This window comes from Megalopta genalis, chromosome 15 (genome assembly GCF_051020955.1).
Source record: "Megalopta genalis isolate 19385.01 chromosome 15, iyMegGena1_principal, whole genome shotgun sequence".
In the NCBI taxonomy this organism is placed as follows: Eukaryota; Metazoa; Arthropoda; class Insecta; order Hymenoptera; family Halictidae; genus Megalopta; species Megalopta genalis.
In genome coordinates this window covers 7,300,254-7,320,049 of record NC_135027.1, presented here as the reverse complement: position 1 = coordinate 7,320,049, position 19,796 = coordinate 7,300,254, and the positions used below count along the sequence as shown (strand labels likewise).

The 19,796-nt window shown below is 35.6% G+C and overlaps 1 protein-coding gene across 13 annotated transcripts; it reads right to left on the bottom strand.

The window, feature by feature from the left end:
• Positions 1-3: 3 nt before the first annotated feature.
• Positions 4-19,522, bottom strand: Wnk (Wnk kinase). 13 transcript variants are annotated; one of them, XM_076526451.1, is made up of 22 exons: positions 19,205-19,368; positions 16,998-17,569; positions 16,752-16,894; positions 15,176-15,437; positions 14,780-15,053; positions 14,370-14,699; positions 13,564-14,267; positions 13,320-13,492; positions 12,862-13,240; positions 10,772-12,783; positions 10,421-10,646; positions 10,146-10,343; positions 9,550-9,624; positions 6,639-8,875; positions 6,152-6,575; positions 5,950-6,078; positions 5,526-5,858; positions 5,266-5,407; positions 5,100-5,188; positions 4,950-5,017; positions 4,705-4,877; positions 4-4,608 (listed from the first exon to the last, which is right to left on the bottom strand). In XM_076526451.1, exons 2-22 carry the CDS (start codon positions 17,229-17,231, stop codon positions 3,941-3,943), a joined length of 9,273 nt encoding a protein of 3,090 aa, XP_076382566.1. In that variant the 5' UTR covers positions 17,232-17,569; positions 19,205-19,368; the 3' UTR covers positions 4-3,940. The 13 variants fall into 13 exon arrangements, with proteins under 13 accessions (XP_076382566.1, XP_033324921.2, XP_033324920.2 ...); XM_033469030.2 differs by lacking the exon at positions 19,205-19,368 and adding an exon at positions 19,419-19,522 and having other exon boundaries at positions 13,564-14,699; XM_033469029.2 differs by having other exon boundaries at positions 13,564-14,699; positions 19,286-19,412.
• Positions 19,523-19,796: the final 274 nt, after the last annotated feature.

Here is a 19,796-nt window from a genome sequence, read left to right as displayed (position 1 = left end):
GGGTTTTTAATCAATTTTTGTATTTTTATATGTTAAAAAATAATTATGTAACATAAAAAGTATCAATGAAGATACAGTAATTATTACACCAATTAAGAAGTTGTATGTTCTTGCCTACATAATATATTCATAAATTTTCACAAATATACAATGCACATAATTAACATAAGCTATACTTCAATGCAATTGTTTCTCCAGTAAGGAATGGAAGAATATTATTCTGAGCACAATCGCCTAAATCATTCCAAGTGTCTTTGCGTTAATTGACTAAAATTCTGAAGAAGTTATGTAGTAATGAAATTTGTATTCGCCTTCATTAATTATTAATTCGTTTCTGTATAAGTAGAGGATTCAAGTTAAATTTCAAGTTGATCTGCAATTTGTTGAACATTCGTGTATCTTTTTATCTAATCAGTCTTTATAAAACTTGTTATAGAATCCCACGCAACATAGCTTTTACATAACTCTTAAAGCATCTATGAACTTATATACTAGTTAGCACGGGAAAAGCTCTTTGATTATTTTTTCTAAACAGTATTCGTATTTTTCAATTTTATTACAAGCAAGGCAATTAAATACTAATATACAAGGAATTTAAGAACTCAAGTGAATACTTTCTTGTAAAAATTACACACATTATTTGTCATTGAATTGAATTGTCATTAAATTGTCATTAAATTGTCATTAAGTGTCATTTCTGAAATGTACAATCTATTATTGAATTGAATAATTTTTGTTTTTGAAATTAGATTCAACTTTTTTTTTATATTCGAGCATAAAAGAGCAAAAGATTTGGTACAATCGAAGAGAACTCACAGTCAGTCTCATCAAGTGAGAATATTCTGCTTGCCATTTGCATTTTTTAAATATCATGTAATGTATTCTTAAGCTTAAAGTAGTATACTTATATAATACATACAATATATATAAATCAACAAATTGTCTGTACTTGATCAATACATATATACATATACATATATATAATTATAATTAAAAATTATATATACATATATATATATATATATAATTATAGATTGTATTAATTACGTGAATTTGTGAAATAAATTAAATAATTTGAATAAATTAGCTCATAAAATTCTAATCCATCAATATGTACTAAGATGTGTGTGAATTTTAAACTGTAGCAAAATATCTTTCACTTGTCTCTTTTGTCATATTTTCTGAAAAATATATTATAAGACCTAAGTTTGAATGTAGTAAGTTCAATTCCATCAAGTTAGATGCCATATTGGTAGAAAAGAATTATGATGAATTTATATTGAATTGCCCTTTTGTATGCAACAGAATTGTTTGGTATTCTTTGGTAAAACAATCAAAATGTTTTACAAAAAATTACTCCAATTATTCCAATTGTCTTAATACTGGATGCAGTTAAAATCATATCGTACAAAATATATATTCAGAAGGAAACAGTTCATTGTGGTATTATCAATGAAATATAATTACTCTATTGTCTGTTCATTTCATTTATATTCAACGAATAAAGTTGAATAAACGTAAAAAGAAAGTAAATAAAAATGTCATTTTTATCAAACTATATCACTGTAAAAAGATTACATTAAACTCAGTTTATTTTAAAAAGTTTTAAGATAGTCAGGTTTTATTTACGATCGAACATAGAAACTGCATTCTTTGTTCAAAAGCCAATCCACCTAACAGTAAATGAACATATGTACATTAAGTATTACAAGTTACGCATTCTCTTTGAGTATTATCTAATAAATTTATTTAAAAGTAACCGTATAAGATTAATTGCAATGTATTTCTGAAAGAAATACATACAATTATCTATTATAATGTTTCGTTCAACAGCCACATGAATTTATTACCAGGTGGATCATGTTATATATATATTTTGTCTTTTAAGATAAAAAAGCAAGAACGATTCGAAACGCAATAGTAAAATTAATAGTATGCTGAACGTGTGAAAGTAAGGCATGTATGAAAAGAACTGATTGAAATTTATGAAATTCAGTATGACCTGTATGTAGTAATTGTAGGAGATCGTCGGAACAGATTCATGTTTAGTTCGAAAAAATAGTACAATAGTATAATACTGACAATAATAAATTCATGCAAGAAGCAGTAGTAACTCGCAACATTAAAAGCGGCGCGAACTGCACATATTTTGAACGAAATAAAGATAACATCATAATCATCGATAAACAGTGGTAATATTTGTAGTTATACAAACAAGCTATTCTTAACTATATTGCAAAATGCAATATGTGATAGCACAGATGAAAAGTCAAAATGTTTCCTGGCTGGTGATCCAAGTGTTATATCATCTTCCCTTTTGATATTTTGTTTTTGAAAACGTGTTACGAATTTGATACCTACATCATTATTCCTATTCAGCATTTTCATTTCCTTTTTTCTCTAATTGGATTCTCAATATCTAGGATCGATTACCATTAAATTCTTTTTTAGATATGATTTTAATAATTCAAAATGAAACCATTGAACAATAAATTTTCTAAAAATTAAAATTCGAAAGGAATGGATTGTGCCACGTATCTCTGGAATCGATTTTCCAAACGAAATGCGCCAATTTGAAGCGAAAATAACACGGAACTTCCGTAAAATTAAATATGTGACAATAAAAAAATATTGATAATAGAGTCTAAAAAAAAAGATAGAAATCGATGTAATATTAGACAAGATACATGGGACTGCTAACTAGTAACACATGACTTTTTCGTTTTAATAGAAGTAGGTAAAATCGCTAGAAATACATTAAAGCATAACAGTGACTATATTAATCATATTTCTTCTCTGTCTGACTCCTGCACAGTCACATACATGCACACATGAACATACACTCTTTCTCCAAAGCATCCAGTATACATTAACAGTTATACATATACATCGAGCAGAATGGCGAAGATACGCCATTTCGATCGTTAAGACTAGCTGAGGCCTGTACTAATGTGGACTGTGCCTAATAAAGAATTCGGAGCAGAAAGGGTCTTCTTTTAATATAAGCATTTCTCACTAAACAAGGATATTCGCTATGTAAGCACAGTACAGGTAAAGGCCTCTATCCTCAGCTTCCAATCTGTGATTCTTTTCTTTTATTTTTCTCTTTCGTCTTTTTTGCTCACGTCCGTCCAGATAATTGGATCCATTTAAAATATTCTCTGTGTACGAGCCTATATCTCACATCTGCTGCGAGGCACTCATCGAATATCAATATCGTGCTCGCGTGTACACAATGAGAATATTTTAACGATTAACGCACGGATGTTACATTACCATCGGAGAACATCCTAAATACTTTCATTCGAGCCTCCCTCTGCATACACAACATCCAACAAGGACGAGGGTAGCAATATACGTATTTAGCAAAACTATATTATAATATAACAATTGTAATAGTAATGCATGATTTCTCATACTAGTGGACAAGGGGCAACAAGTTTAAATTAAGAATCTATAGGAACATCCCCAAACTTATAAACTTTTTAAACGCTCAAACTCATACATTGACGTTTCTTTTAATGTTCAGTATAAAGTAACACGCACTCCAGAAAATAAGAAATATTTTGAATGCGGAGACGTAATTTTTAAATTTTTAATTATAACAATAAGTACACTGCAGAAATTTATGCAAATATAAATACTTATGTACTAATTCTTTATGTTTTTAAAGGCTTCATTGTAATCTACAGAAAACAAAAATCTCATTAAATTTCATTAAACGCTTCTCTGTTCAGAGTTTTGGACGAACAATAATACTATAAATGCAGAACATCTACAGTATACATGCTTCCTTTCTTTAGCAAGTATTTTAGATCGGACGTGTTTTCTAAATGAAATACGTTTGATTAGCTTAGGCTAGAAGTTTGGGGGTGTTACTGCATTACAAGAACGAATAAATTGAAAAAATAGAGAATAATATAGCTTGCTTGAAATTACGTTATTGATCGGTGTGAGAAGGAGGGGCAGCTGAATTATCAGTATTTGTGTGTAACGGTTCCGCCGGCGGCGTACCGTCATGAGAATTCCCTATATGCGGAGTTGCCGGTGTAGCTGGCTGGGACTGAGACGCTGGCTGAGGAGCGTATATCAGTCTGTAACCAGCTGGCAAAAAGAAACCGCCGTGTGGTGTACAGCTGAATGTTTGGAAATTTGGTAACGTTTGGTTTTCGTGATATTGAATGTAACCACCGCTACCTGTTGAACTCGATATTGGAATAGGCGTGACTAACGATCCAGTGGAGGACACAGCGATATTCGTCCCGTCCGGTAATATAGGCGCGAACTGATATTGGGCCGAATTTATAAGGGAACTATGCGCAGAGTCGTACGATTCAGCGATATCACTTGTGTAACTACTAGATTGCTGAGAGGGTATGTTCTGCATAGTTTCAGAAGGCACTACTGGAATCGGAATAACGTAAGCGTGCGGTATTCCAGCCGTTGCCTGCTGTGGTTGTAGTTGCAAAGGAGTTTGCTTCAATTTTTGCATAGCTAACCGTAACGTTTCGTCCGTGTCTGGATAATTACTTGGAGCTTTTTGTAATGGAGTTTGGGGCGTTGTATTAAACATTAAGTAGTCTTCTGTACTTGGAAGTCTAGTTTGTCCTGTATTAAATAAAAAATCGATATCATTAGAAGAAATAATGGAAATGTAGCCATACGATCAGTATGAGATTGTAATAAAAGAAATTGATTATTTACCAGCCAAGCTAGTCGCGACAGTGTGATAAAGCATAGGGTGATGCTGATGGTGATGCTGATGCAACGCACTCGCTTGTTGTTGTTGCTGGATCAACAGCTGCAGCTGGTGTTGCTGGAAACGTTCTAATTCTTCCCTGTGTCTTCTTTGCAGCGTCTCTAGCTCCATAGTTTGTCTTTAGAAGGAAAAGAAGTAGTTTAAACAAATTGAAGAGTGTTAATATTTAATTGTTAAGAAGTCTATTTACTTTTTTATGAGTAATTGATATTCCTCGCTTGGCGTTAACGTCCAAAATCTTTCATCTTTCTCCGTTTGCTACAAATGACAAATCAATGGTCAGAAACTTGTTAAGGCAATGGCCGATAAAATATACTTGGAGTACGACTAAGATACTTGCTTCCATTGTAGGACCACTAACAGTAGACTGGATAGATTGCGTAGGTGGAATAGAACCTTCACGACTATGAATCACTTGAACTGGTGTACCTATGATTCAAGACAATATTAACTAGGTTCATATATCTAGGTTTAATTTTTACCCGAGTTAATTTTCAAATTCTTACCTTGGTTTTCCTCCACATGGTAAACCTTTGGATCCTCTGCATATGATTGCTGGTTTGGTCCAGTAGCATTGTTAGGAGGACCTGCGACCTTGGAAACGACGAACCTTGATATTTTTCTAACAGGTTGCGTTGTACTAACCTTCTATCAAAATTGTATAATTATTTTACAATTACTTTTGGATCGTTCTAATTTTTTGTATTGTTTCTTAAGAAAATTTATCAACCATTTCGCGGTCCAATTACATAAATTTATTACATACCTCCGTTACAGATTCCTGTGGTTCTATTTGCACTGGGGTGTTTGTGTCAGAGCGTGATGTATTGACACTAGGAGTAATATTAGCAACTGGCACAGTTGATGTGGATGGGACGGTGGTCAATAAACTTTGAGTAGACTGTAACAACGGTTGTGGAGAAGCTGTCGAAAGTACCGAGCCTCTGTGATGAATCTTTGCCAACTCCTGTTCCAATTCTTGGAGACGAGATCCGGGTCTTTGGGCTCGAACTTTTATGCTTTCTTTGCTAGGACTCATGGTTTCTGATCCTGTAGCACCTGCTCCTGGTGTTGGACTATCCAAAGAGCAATCTACATGCTAAATAAATAAAATTTTCTGTACTATATAACACTAAACTATACACATAATTAGTTAATTTCAATCTTCTGGTCCTTCTGATACAACTTACCGTTTGTGACAAAGCAAGTGGGTGGATGGAACTATCTTGAATTAGAGCTAAAGCTTCGACGTTTGTGGGAACATTTGGGTCGGTCAAGGAAGTGGAAGATTGTATCGCTGTCTGAGGTGATGGAGGACCCTATAAAGAATTATTTATGCTACTTATACATATATATACTTTTTCACTATTCTCTATTGCAATTTATACTTACCACGCCATGTGTCGTTGAAATTGGCATACCAATGTTAACCAACTTTTGTTGCAAGGAGTTTATATATGCGTCATATCCACCTACTATTTGATGGTTATGAGGTGTAGCTGGATAACTAATAGGTGGAGTTCCTACGTTGAGTGCTTCGGATGGCTGACTTGTTAGCTGCACAAGTTTCTGATGAAGATCTGCTATCGTTTGTGGACCTGGTCCACCCAGACCAGCTGTTCCAACCACTGCATCTGGGACTTTATCCAAAGAATTTTGTTGACTCAGTTTCCTGTGCTGTTGCTGCTGTTGTTGCAATGCCTGGTTTTGTGCAAACAATGTTGAATCTACAGATTCAACGATTGTGTGTTCAGGAGTTACATCGTGGCTAGAATTCTCAGCTTCCGATAACAGATGACATTCAGTACTGATGCGCCTAATGTTTAAACAAAAGAAGGACTTTAGTAAAAATTGATATCTTTAATCAGAATGTACGTACCCAGTTGATGTGATCGATTCCTGTGTCTCCATTTCTGACGTTTTGCCTAGAATTTGTTGCTCCTGAAGCTTCAAGTGGAGCTGAGACTGATCAGTTTGAACAAAATTTTCCACATTTTGAGTATCTTGCAAAATTGGTTGTTGCACAGGTATAGTCTGTTGCAACTGTTGCTGAGTCTGCTGAGGATGTCTTATTAGCCCAGTCTGTTGCATAATATTCTGATTCGGGGTAGCGATCCATTTGCCTTGCAGCATAGTTTGAACCCCCTGAAAATTTTGTGGCATAATTTGAAGCTGAGGATCCATTTGTTGCGTTGGATTCAATTGCATCGTCTGTTGCAAAGTTATCTGCGTTTGCTGAGATTGCTGTGTGACTTGTTGGAACGTTTGTGAAATTCCTGGTTGCACTATATTCGGTTGATAATTGTGTTGTACCTGTGACGGTATTTGAATCTGACTCGCCTCCGGTTGAATAGGCTGGAAATACTGTTCTGATTGGAGAGTGGATTTATTATCGAATACCGTAGCTGCTGGGATGTTTGTAATTGGATTTTGCTCATGGCTGGTTACACCGTGAGGAGTTGCAGATTTCGATTTTGGATTTGAAAGTATATTCGCTAAATTTTGTGCCAAGTCTGGGAGAGTTGAGGACACTTCTTTTGTCTTAACTATCACTTTAGGAGCAACTTCTGTAGCAATCACTTGTTGAACAGGAACTGAAACGGGTACGGATGCATTTGTTGGAACGTTCATTATATTTTGAGGAGTTCCTTGTAATTGTTGCGTTGGTTCCAGTACAGTTTGCGATAAAGTTGCAACGTTCTGTCCTTCTGGTTGAGCTATAAGTTGAGCATGCTGCATATGGTGCACAGATGAACTAGGTACAACCATAGGTTGCTTTTTATCGTCTGTGAGATTGACTATTTCAGACATTTGCGAATCGGTGGACATATTTGAAGCAGTAGAAATATTTGATATTCTACGATTCCTTTCGTCCACGATCGCTGCTGGTTGCAACTGTTGTATTGGCCCAGAAAGTATCACATACTGTTGCGGTATTTGTTGAGAATGGAATTGTTGCATTGGTCGTTGAGTTTGAATTTGTCCTTGATGCTGAAGTTCAGGTTGTACATGCATCTGCGTTAAATTGTGTTGCATAGGAATTTGTTGCTGTTGCAATAAGACATTGCATTGCAAAGGTTGATTTTGGTATTGTCCTTGCATGTTAACATTGTTGGGAGGAATTTGTGTTTGTGTTTGCAAATCTTTTTGGACTGTAACCATAATGTTCTGAGGTACAGATTGCATCTGTTGCGGCAATTGATGTGTTATCGTTGATCCTGGTAAGATCACATTATGTGGACTAGATTGTATAGTATTAATGTTTGGCTGTATCTGTAGCATAGCTGACATTGCTTGTCCTTGCATAGTGTTCTGCAGACCGATTGTTTGTTGCCCCAATTGTAACGTTTGAACTGCATCTACTTGCTCCGGGACATACTGAGTATTCTGTATAAGAGTTTCAACGCTGGGTTTTTCAAGAACAGCAGCTTGCGTTTCTAATACATTTACCTCTAATTCGTCATGCTTTGCCTGTCCTTCATCGGTTACACTAATTTGAGATACTAAATTTGATTGTGTTGCCAAAATATTAGCTTTCTCAGTACTTTCTACGCTGGATTCTTCGTCTTCGATAGTGAGAATTTTTTGTTCGACTACAGGACTAACTAAAAACCGAGAGATTTTTCTAATTGGAGGTGGCGCAGTTAGCGTAGCTACCTCTGTAACTGTATCAACTTGTATTTCTTTGTTCGCTTCTCTTTCTTGAAGATCAGTTACGTCTTGAGCCCCAGATTCTTTTGCCATCTCGCTTCCTTGGTTTCCAATTGCTGTATCGTGTACTGAACTTTGAGTATATGTTGTGGTGCAATGATAAAATTTATCCTCATTGGATACATTATGCAGCTCTAATCCTGCTTCTAAGTTGGTTACATTAACCAATGTTTCTTGAGTATCAGTTGGGTCACTTGGTAAATTAGTTGGCGTCAATGTATCTGTGTTCTGCGTGGAGGTAGATGATCGTCTGGATGCTTCAGCCGATGTGTTTTCAAGTCCCACTTGGCTGTCAGGTGTTTGAACACTTTGCTGCTTCTCTGTGGTGCCACCAGTGATGTGAGAAATAATCTGATCAATCGGCAACAATTTCGTTGGTGTAGAAGTGTTGGATGTTTCGTCTCTCTGGAAGCATATAATATATAACTGTCTAAGTGAACATGCGATGTTGGTTTCACGAAATAATTGCAACGCACGAGAACAAGACAAGGTTGTGTTATGATATAATATAATGTGTTATAATCTATAACAAAGTATACTTCAATATATAAATAAATAAAAAATGTTCAAAGGAGGACACATGTTCTGTATCCTGAGCAACCGAGGCCTACCTCGATACGATGCTATATATAACAAAATTACTTGAAACAATTTGCTACTTTGCTCTTTACATTCTAAAAATAGCAAGTGACATTGTATTAATGGATGTTCGCATGGAATTCTGTGAAATACATGTAATTTGAATTAATATCCTTAGTAAGGAGATTAAATCATTTTCCTGAAATGCTTTTCAAATACAAATTAAACATAAAAATTAAATAAAATTAAAAGCATGAAACGCCTCGCTTAAATATTCAAAACATTGTATTATGAACTGCCTACGTGATGAACTTATTAAACATGAAAGAAATGTCGTCATATGATACCGATATACCTTAAAAGGATACACAAACGTCCCAACACAATATATATAGATATATGTATATTGTGAATCAGAAAAGGATGCACAAATGTCCACGACTATAACGACGAAATATAGAGAAAACAGGAAGAGGTTTCGCCGGGGTCGATGAACTCACCGAACGGTGTCTACGATGGACTTTGTACGATGATCGGTGGCTGCTTTGACGAGTTAGCGAGCCATGTCTCACCTGCTGCGTCCAAAACGATACATACCAATTATATGCACACCCTTATTTCTTTCTTTTTTAATGGGATTATGTGGTATATATTTGGTGTTCATACATACTTAGCAATTTTAGTACAAAGCTTGTAAAATATAAAAAGTTTAATAAATTGTACAAAAATAGTGTGACAGAACATTCTTGTCATATTTGAGAATACAAAAATTATGTAACAGATTATGTAATTATCAACTTAATGAAGCATTTTTTATATTCTTAAGTTTACAAGGAATATTCAGAATTCCTATTTCTCATAATTTACCTTGTGCAGATTCATTGCTTTCAGAAAATAAACTTTGGATAAAGATTATCATGTCAATGCTAGATCTGTATGTAAATTCTTTAATATGTAGTATGGACTTTTGTGTATCAGGTCCTTAACTACTAATTAATATTATTTCCCTCGAAGTTTAGTTACAGAAATTAATCAGTTCATACTATAAGTTTCAACATATTCATAGAATATGAATAAAATGGAAAAAAACTGTTACCTTAGCTGTATCAAGACTGTGGTCACGATCTCTAGGTCGCCGACTAGTAACTGGGCTACCACCAGCTGATTGATCTGGAGGACCATGTGCCACCAAAGGTAAAGCTCTTGTGGGATCCAGACGTAACTGTTTCACGATGTCTTCTATTAATTCGACGAACGTTTCACATTGAGATTGGGGTAACAGATTTTCAGCTACCTGTGTAATTAAATAAAACAATTCCTTTGATATTAGCCCTTCAATATTTACTTCATATTATTATACCGTTTGCTTACCAAATTGTTAGCAATATCAGTGGGTACCATATCATCCCTATCAAATTTAAATGTCACTGTTTTCTGCTTGCTTGTGTCCAGTTGACATTCAACAGTCACTGACTGACCTTCGCTACTGCTTACTGATAAAACAGTCAACTTAATACCAGGTTTCTTCCGTTTTGTACCAGACCTTTTCACTCTGCTCCTTTCAGAAGAAACGTTTTCAGAATTTTCTTGAGTTACTCTACAAGAACAAACTTCTATAAGATTTTAATCCAAAACACTTTAACCATGTTTAAATTATATTTAAAGGGAAAAACCATTTAATTTTAAATTGATTAAATTAATTTAATTAATTCCTTAATTTACCCTTCGCTCGCTACTGCTGTTTGGCCTATAGCAGTAGTTAAATTCACTTGATCTTGAACATTAGATGGTAAATCAACTGGTAAAGATTGTACAGAGTCCATTGTATCCTGCTTGGGTAAAGAAGATCTATCCGCAGTGATTTGATCCGTACTCGGAACAAAATGTTGCTGGTGCTGTGTGGTTGTTGTGGACTGTGCAGGGACACTCATTCCAGATGACATAGATACGGATGTGGGCACACTAGAAGGTTGCGAATATTGCATCTGGACCAAGACATTTTGCTGAGGCTGTGATTGATGCCCGCCATTGGGTAGAATAGTGGGTGTGGGTTGAATATTTGGAATCGTAGCAGTCGCTGCACTCTGTATGATTGTTGCTGCCGATGAATTTTGAATGTTAATACTTGATGGTACGGAAGCTGAGACCTGTCCTGTTGATTGTTGAATGTAAGGCTGCGAAGTTGGTGGCGCTGCACTTCCAGGTATGCTTGTATGGGAATAAATTTGAGTGGTAGGCTGACTTGTTGATAATATTTCCACATGACCAGCTGGATTAGGAGTGGTGTATGGATGATACATTGATTGAGAAATATTTTGTTGGTATATAGGTTGTGTAGTATAACCCGAAGTTCCTGTAGCACTTTGCTGATAAAATTGTTGATTTTGCACAGGCACTTGTTGCACATGCTGCACCTGTGGTTGAGAATACTGCACTTGCTGGGTTTGTTGCATTTGCACATGCTGTTGCTGGGATAAAATTTGGATTTGTGATTGTAGCTGCGGCTGTATTTGCGATTGCATTTGATGACTTATCTGTTGCGGTACGTTCATCTGATTTAATTGTATGTACTGTTGTTGCTGTTGATGGATCTGTTGTTGCTGTTGCTGCTGCTGTATCTGTTGTTGCTGTTGATGGATCTGTTGTTGCTGCTGTTGTATCTGTTGTTGCTGCTGTATCTGTTGTTGTTGCTGTATCTGTTGTTGCTGCTGTATCTGTTGCTGCTGTTGAATTTGTTGTTGTTGAATCTGTTGCTGTTGTTGAATTTGTTGTTGCTGTTGTATCTGTTGAGTCACTTGAGGAAATTGTGGTTGTGTTTGTACAGTTTGCGGTGTAGAACATTGCGATGAAGAAGGGTTAATATTTTGTGAAACATGTGAGGGATATGGCTGTTGTTGCTGTTGATACTGCTGTTGCAATTGTTGTTGATACTGTTGTTGTTGATACTGAACTTGTTGCTGAGATACTTGGGGCACTTGTTGCAACTGTTGTGCTTGCTGGGGTTGAACAACTGAAGTTTGTTGCTGCATTAGCGGTTGTTGTTGGACTAACTGAACAGGTTGTGGTTGTAAACTGTGTTGTTGGGATGGTTGCGCAGTAGGTTGCATTTGCTGTTGTGGTTGAAGAGGTATTTGGTTTTGTTGTAACTGCATTTGTACTTGACCCTGCAGCTGAATGCCCATGTTAGATTGTATCTGCTGCTGTTGTTGTTGCAATTGCATTTGTTGGAGTAGCAGCTGTTGTTGCAATAAATTTTCATTAGCTGTAGTAGTGGTATCAGCTTCTCTATCTAATCGCTCTTTCTCTTCTTTGGCTTTACGTTCTTCCCTTTCTCGTAACAAAGTAGTGATTTGAGACTTTAACATCTTCGTTACAGCTTTTACATCTTCCTCGAGTATCAGACTGGATTTAGCCATCTCAGAGGCTACTTCCTCTGCGTTGTCTCCTTGGATGTCGAAATCGAATTGTATCGCCTCATTCTCTTTATGTTTGTTGGTTCGTTTTTTGGGATCCAGTACTCTGAGTCGAAATTCGACGCGAGATAGTTCTGCGTCTGCTACTGCTGAATCTCGCGAAACCATTTCCAATTTTAACCCAACATCGTCAGCAAAAAATTCATGATTTAAGAGATCCTTAACTAATGGCCGTTCTTCTTTCTTTAGCCGAATACACATTTCAATGATTTCTCGAACCTCTGGATTTTCCACTTTGTCATAGCTCTGAGGCTTTACTCCCTGTAAAATAAAAAGTCTTAATTAATGTTGACTGAACAAAAAATAAAAAATAAAAATATTTTTGTCGAATTATATTACCGATACTACGCGTTTATATATTTGCGCTGGTCCAGTACACTCAGAGTACGGATATTCACTAGTAGCCATTTCAAGCATACACATGCCAAATGCATAAACGTCGACAGACTCGTCATAATGCTCCTCATACATTTCCGGTGCCATAAATTCGGGTGTACCAATCACGCTCTTTGCGAAACTTCGATTTTTCAGAGTCGCAAGACCCAAGTCGCCAATTTTTACACTCCCCGTTGTACCAGTAATAAAAATATTGTCGCACTTCAGATCGCGATGAATAATTGGCGGTGATCTCGAATGTAAAAAGCTAAGGCCTTTTAAAATTTGCCGACACCAAGACTTCACTACCTTCGGATTAATTTTTTTAAAACGTCTTAGGTATCTGCAAGAAAATTTATTCAGTAAATTAGAATAGCATATTTATAAAATTGTTAAATATTATAATGCAATCAAAGGCTTACGTCTTCAATGTTCCTGAAGTCATAAGTTCAGTGACTAGTACAATGTATTTCCTACGCGTAAGTGTAACTTCCCAATAATCATAAAATCTAACAATATTTGGATGTTGCAATCCTTTCAACATTTCTGCTTCCTCCCTAAACCTCAGTCTTTCTGTCTTGTTTAACTTTTTTTCCTAAACAAGAAGTGGACGAATGTAGATTTTAAAAGCTTTATAAAACAATTATTTTATTAAATTTGGCTTACCTGTAATTCGCACCAGGCAACAGCCACACCAGTTTGAGTATCCAAACCTCTATATACAGTCTTAAAGCTGCCCCTACCGATTTCCTCTTCGAATTTCAAGAATCTACCATCCGGTGATATACCTATAGCTTTCTCTTCATCGTCATCGTCTTCTACATTTTGAACTTTCACTTTCATCAATAAATTTCGAACTTCCTCCATGGCCATAGTTTTCTGTGATAATTTCTCGTCCGCTTTAAAATTTTCGTCCAGCAAAGGACCGATAAAACCTTCCACCGCTTCTTCCTGCACGACGTCTTTCTGGGAATCTTTCTCCGTCTTGATCTCATCCTCGATATTCATGTCCTTAACATCCTCCATGTCAGTATCCAAAGGTGGAACTTTCCCTAATTTACTCAGAGATTCATGAAGCGCTTGTGCAGCAACAATATCACTGATACTGGTGCCATTGTCATCTTCGTCATATATTGTCACTTCTCCCTCTTCTTCTTCCCGTTGCGTTTCCATATCCTTTCCCTCGGTGTCTATTATCTCTTCAGACACCTTCGACGTCACAAATCTTGAACTTTTCACCACCTTCTCCTTATCCTCGACAACATCCTCTTCTGAATCTTTAGTCAAACCTTCTTTTTCTGCCATATTGGTAGACTTGGACGAGTCGGTGGACGTTTTCCGTTTCACCTCTTCATTACTTTTACTATTACCTGTTGAATTTATGGAGATTTTCATGAACGAATCTATACTTTTCCCTATGTTTATCTTAGTCGAATTCTTACTACTTTTCTGAATTTCTGTGAAATACTTACTTTTAGATTTGGCGGTTCTGCCCTCATTATTATTGCATCGTGTGCTCATGGAAGATGTAGAGAATACTTTTTGTTTATTTTGTATAATTGTTTCCTCATCAATGCTACTTGCCGATATTTTTCTCACAACGTTTGGAATTTTAGAAGATTCAGAACATTCTGGGGTTGTTACTTTTGACTCGCTAGTATCTAATGATAGTTTCTTGTCTGCTGTGTTCCGCGACGATTCAACACCTTCTTCACTGATGCTACATTCCATACTCGTCTCATCTTCGTCCGATTTTTTCGATTTCACTCGACTAATTGGTGTTGAAGGCGTGGAACTAGATCCTGTGCATTTAAAAGCCGAATTGTTAACATAAGATCATCGAACGTACGTAAATCATAAAATACTCAGGAGGTTACAGAACCTGGAACATTGAACACATTTTCTGTCGCAGTGATAGCTTCCTCTGCGTCGCTGAAACTGCGCTCATTTTCATTGTCTAAAGATGGTGAATTGAGATTCCGAGGGGATGATTTTTCCGAGATGCGTAGAGTAGATAAAACTCTCTTTTTAGAAGAAGGTGAATTACTCGCAACTCCGTTAGTTGTTATAGACAATGAATCCGTATTATGGTCACTCCTCTGTGTTCGTATTTGTTTCTTGCAAATTGTTGTAGAGGAACGACTTATACTTGATGCCTAAATAGATTACAGATAATTGATAATGTTTCCTAGGATACTTTTTGTATTTATGAAAAACTTGATAGTTACACAAGATGAAAGAAATATATGTTTAAGAGTTTAAAGAAGGAATGACAAACCTTCCGATCACCAGAATTATGAGCACTAGTACCAGCTTGTGGAACAATAGACAATTTTCTTTGGCGTTTATGATTATGTGTATGATTATGGATTCTTTGAGTGGTAACAACTGAACATGGGCCTCCACCTTCCTGGGAGGCTAAGTGGCCCACTGCCAAACTAATGCCACCTTGGTTATTTCCACCTCCACTGGCCACCAGCTTTGGACACAAACTTGACAGGCCACTTCCGCCTGGAGATCGTTGCCTATTTGTCTCATACCTAGAACATTATCAAAGGTACTACGTAATTTATATGCTATTTAAAGATGAACTATTTTTTAAATAAAATAGAAAATTGATTTAATATTACGTTGGCATATAAATTTTACATCTTCCATTTTCTTTACATGGAATAATGAATCTATATATTTGCAATACAGCTACACTTCCAAAAGACAAGCTTAAGTGTAACAAAAAAGTAAAAACGTAAGAAACTTATTTCTGATTCTTGCTAGACGATAAGACTACTCAAAAAGCAAATTAAAGTAGTGTTTAATATTTTGAAACAATAACATCATCTGAATGAATATGGATAGAAATTAAGAGAATGTTATACACATATGCATATGCTTTGCACTGAAACTGTTCTCTTATATGAATATGGACAGCAACAAATATGAATTAAAGTACTAATTAGGTTTTTAGTCTCATCGGTACTAAATGCAAGTGTCAAGATTAAAGTCATGTTACATTACATAATGCCAAAATGTCGTGAATGATGTATTTGATTACTTTTAAATCTCACAAGAAGATGAGATATATAATACATTTAAACATCATTTATACAAGTAACAGAAACAAATTATAAAAACACATAATAACATGAAAATGAAGCAATTTCCAAAAGTTGAAAGCCGAATGTAATGTAAGTGATGTGTTACTCTATTAATGATGTATTATCTTTTCATTGATGTTTCAGAGGTGATGAATGCTAACTGAATAATCTTATACTTCAGCATAACAGTCATTTACATCATATATCTACTAACCTTTGAATTTATACAAAATTTCATACTTCAAGATGAGGCTCAGTAATTCTGAAAATACATATTTCAATTCATATTTTCATTTCTTAGAATGAAATTTTTATTGTTATTTTATTTTTTGGCTTTATGTACGAATTTCCAACATGAATTTACTTATTTGGTTGAATCCTTTCATTAAAACTTACAGTTTCTAAAAATATTTATAATGCTTTAAACTATACTACGTATTAAGTATATCCTATCTTTAATGTCTAAATGAAAAGTACAGATGAGATGCATACAAGTTCCTGTGTATGAGGACCTTTACTTGAAACATAATTGTACTTTATTAGTGTATATACTTTAAATTTCTCAGAGGATAAAAGTTTTAGAAAATTGTAAAACAATCCAATATTCAGAAATAATCTCAAAGTATACACGAATTAATTGTATAAAATGTATTTTACTTAAATAAGAAGCAAAAAATTAAGTACAGCAAAGAATTTAAATGACAGAAGGTAAAACATGACAATGTAAGAAGCATGATTTTGATACAGACATCATTATACCTGTCCTGCTTGCTGTGGCCAGATGAGAGGAACCCACGCACTGTGTTGCCTATAGCTGCTCTCTTTTTAGCTTCTTTTTCCTTTTCTCTGTACCCACCAGACCCAGTGCTCACCTGATGATCTTGACGACTGTTTCTCTCCCCCTAGAATCAGTATATCAGTAATAAAAAACCAATTGTTTCAAGGGAATATGAAAAATTGGAAATCAAAAAGCAAAGTGGAAATCTGAATCTTGTGAAAATTTACCTTAATACTTAAAAGTTTTATACTCAAATTAGTACTTGTATTTGTTGGAACTGGACTTAAATCACACCGTACTCTTCTATGGGATTTTTCAACAATCGGTGGATCGTCATCTAATTCTAATTGATTTCCAATTGAAAAAGGACGAGTTTGCGTTAACAAAATATCCTCTGTATTGTGCTTCTGACTGGTGCTCACCGAACTCACTGCCTTGTTTTCATTGCAGCATCTCGGCATTGCACATAACCAACTTATGAAAGAGTTCACTTTATAAAATTTCTTTTCACTTACTAAATATCTTTCTTCCCCCTTTATCAATTCAATTGGTATAGAAATTTTATGGAAACTTTTACTATTGTATTACTTTTCATGAAAACAGTTCATAGTTTCTTTTCTTCCTTTCTTTTTTGTTTAGTTAAAATTATTTCTCAAACTATAAAATACTGAATGTATTTATAGTGTACAGAATTTACGATTCTTATGTTCATCACAGATTTTTTCCTTTTTGTTTGGTGTATATATTTTGCTACCTCGAATACTCAATAAATATTTAATACCAAAGAAGTTGAACGATTCTGAAATCAGAAAAAAATAGCCACATACAATAACAATTACTAAAAATATTAATGAAAAGGTATTTATTACTACTGCAAACATTATGCAATGAAATTACATAAATACATATATTCAAAAATTGTCAAAAGGCTACTCAGCTACTTCAATTTCAAATGAGAACACGTACATACTTTGATCTATGAATCCAATTAATAAAGTTTTTAATGTATCATAAAAATTTATAAATGTATCATTGATATTTGAAATTACAGTAAAGATATATTGATGTAGAAAATTCAAACAATTTTTCTCTTTTTATGTAAATAATGAAAAATATTTGTCAATTCCATGGACTAAATGATTCATCCCACTTTGACAGATTAAAAATCTATGACACTGATCAAAGTAACACATCTTTTTGTTTTATCATACATTTTTTCTCATAAAACATCTCAATCAATTTCAATCATTTTTCTAACAATCTATATGATACTCATGTGCCAATACATAGGTGCTTGTATATATGCCATATGTTGAATAATGTTCAAATTGCATAGCAACTGTATGAGAAGTGCAACAAAATCAACAGATCATTCTTCATGAATAAAAAAAAACAGCAAAATCAGGGGCACAAGAACATTGTGATTGAAATAGAATTCTATCAATAAACCTTGAATTAATCTATTTTACAGAGGGCAGAATTGCGCGCGCGTGTGTACGTGTGCGTACGCGTGTGCATAGTCTCCTTCTTGTGGACACTATGTAATTCCTGTTTTGCAAACGTTTGTCTGCTGTATGGATTGTATAAATTTAGCAGCATCAATAGTATAATGTTGATCACGTCGACTGCCAATAAATGTGAGGGCAACCGATCTCAGAATTAGTGCTTCGCGTATATATATATATGTATATGCTTATGTATGTATGTATGCGTATCCATCGTTACAAAGCAAAGTATTTTCTTATTTGTCAACAAGGTGAACACTCATATTTCTCGAACTGTAACGTGACGACCGCGGGAATACTGGTTCAAATGAAGAAAATGAACCGGGAGCAGGGGGGAGGGAGAAACCGAGAAAAAATTTACTTCGTCAATAACGCAGTATGTTGTCAAGCATCATGAAACAGTCACTTGAAAAATGTTGACAGTATATAGCAAGTAGCAGGTCTTACGTATATACTGTGATATACGTATCTCACGGACACACCGTTGCATTGCATGCTGTACACAGGGAACGACTGCGTATTACGGGGTGAAGAGGAAGTACCACACACAGACGCACACACGCGCGCGCGCCCGCGCTCTCTCACACACATACACATACACCGCAAATCAAATAAATGCACACATATTTGTATGCGCGCATATAGTCTGACACCAAGAAGATAATGTGACATCTATCCCAAAAATATCGCGTCAGTGCATATTTTACGCATTGTCCTACGGTAAGAGGCTTCCAGGCCTCTTTATCGATTCAGATCTGTTGATCCTTCGGGAACGTCACAATGCTATCCCGGATTTTTGACTGATAAAATGCACGGAGAAGACCGCGAGTACTTGTCATGCGGAGATGCGTGAACAACAATACCTACATAGTGTCGCGGTCTCGTGCAAATATGTATGATACTCGCTCAGTTATCGAGAGTTCCATTACCTCCGATATAGACCCGGTCATATTAGCTTTGCGACGCACTGACAAACAGCACTCGTAATTCCTTAGTCAGCCGGTACTCACATTTGTGTTGCAGAAAATCGCCCGACTACACCCAAATAACTACCATTTTTTTCACTGAGTAAGGCGCGCTCTTGCGGTGCTATGCGTTAACAATGATTTTGTAGTCACAAGATATACTAGAGGCGAAACTCACCGAAATCTTCGATATTCCTATTCCGAAATTTCACAACTTTCGCGGATTTTATACGGACAATGTTACTACCGTAGTCCCTCGCGTACTGAGCTGTACTGAGCGATGTCGGCCTATAAATATGAGGATAGGTATTAGGTATTTAGGTACAGGTACTGCTTTTCTCTGATTGGTTGACGCTTCACAGGTAAGCAGTACTACCCCCACAGTTTTAGGCAAAGAGAAGAAGTGGCGAATGAACAAGAGAGCACGACATCAGCACAACCACAAGCGAAACAAGTCACATCGACGACCAATGTAGCTTGTCTCACTTTACCATGTGACTGCTTAGTTTACCATGCTTGCGATCTCACTCTATTCGCGCATCCGTTTGCCTGGTAC

Coding starts and splice junctions, on each gene's coding strand:
- Wnk (XM_033469030.2), bottom strand. CDS start 17,231: ATGCCGAGATGCTGCAATGAAAACAAGGCAGTGAGTTCGGTGAGCACC. Junction 13,493..13,563: donor TTGCCTGGTGCGAATTACAG/GTAAGCCAAATT, acceptor CTTCTTGTTTAG/GAAAAAAAGTTAAACAAGAC. Junction 5,018..5,099: donor TTAGTGGTCCTACAATGGAA/GCAAGTATCTTA, acceptor TGTCATTTGTAG/CAAACGGAGAAAGATGAAAG.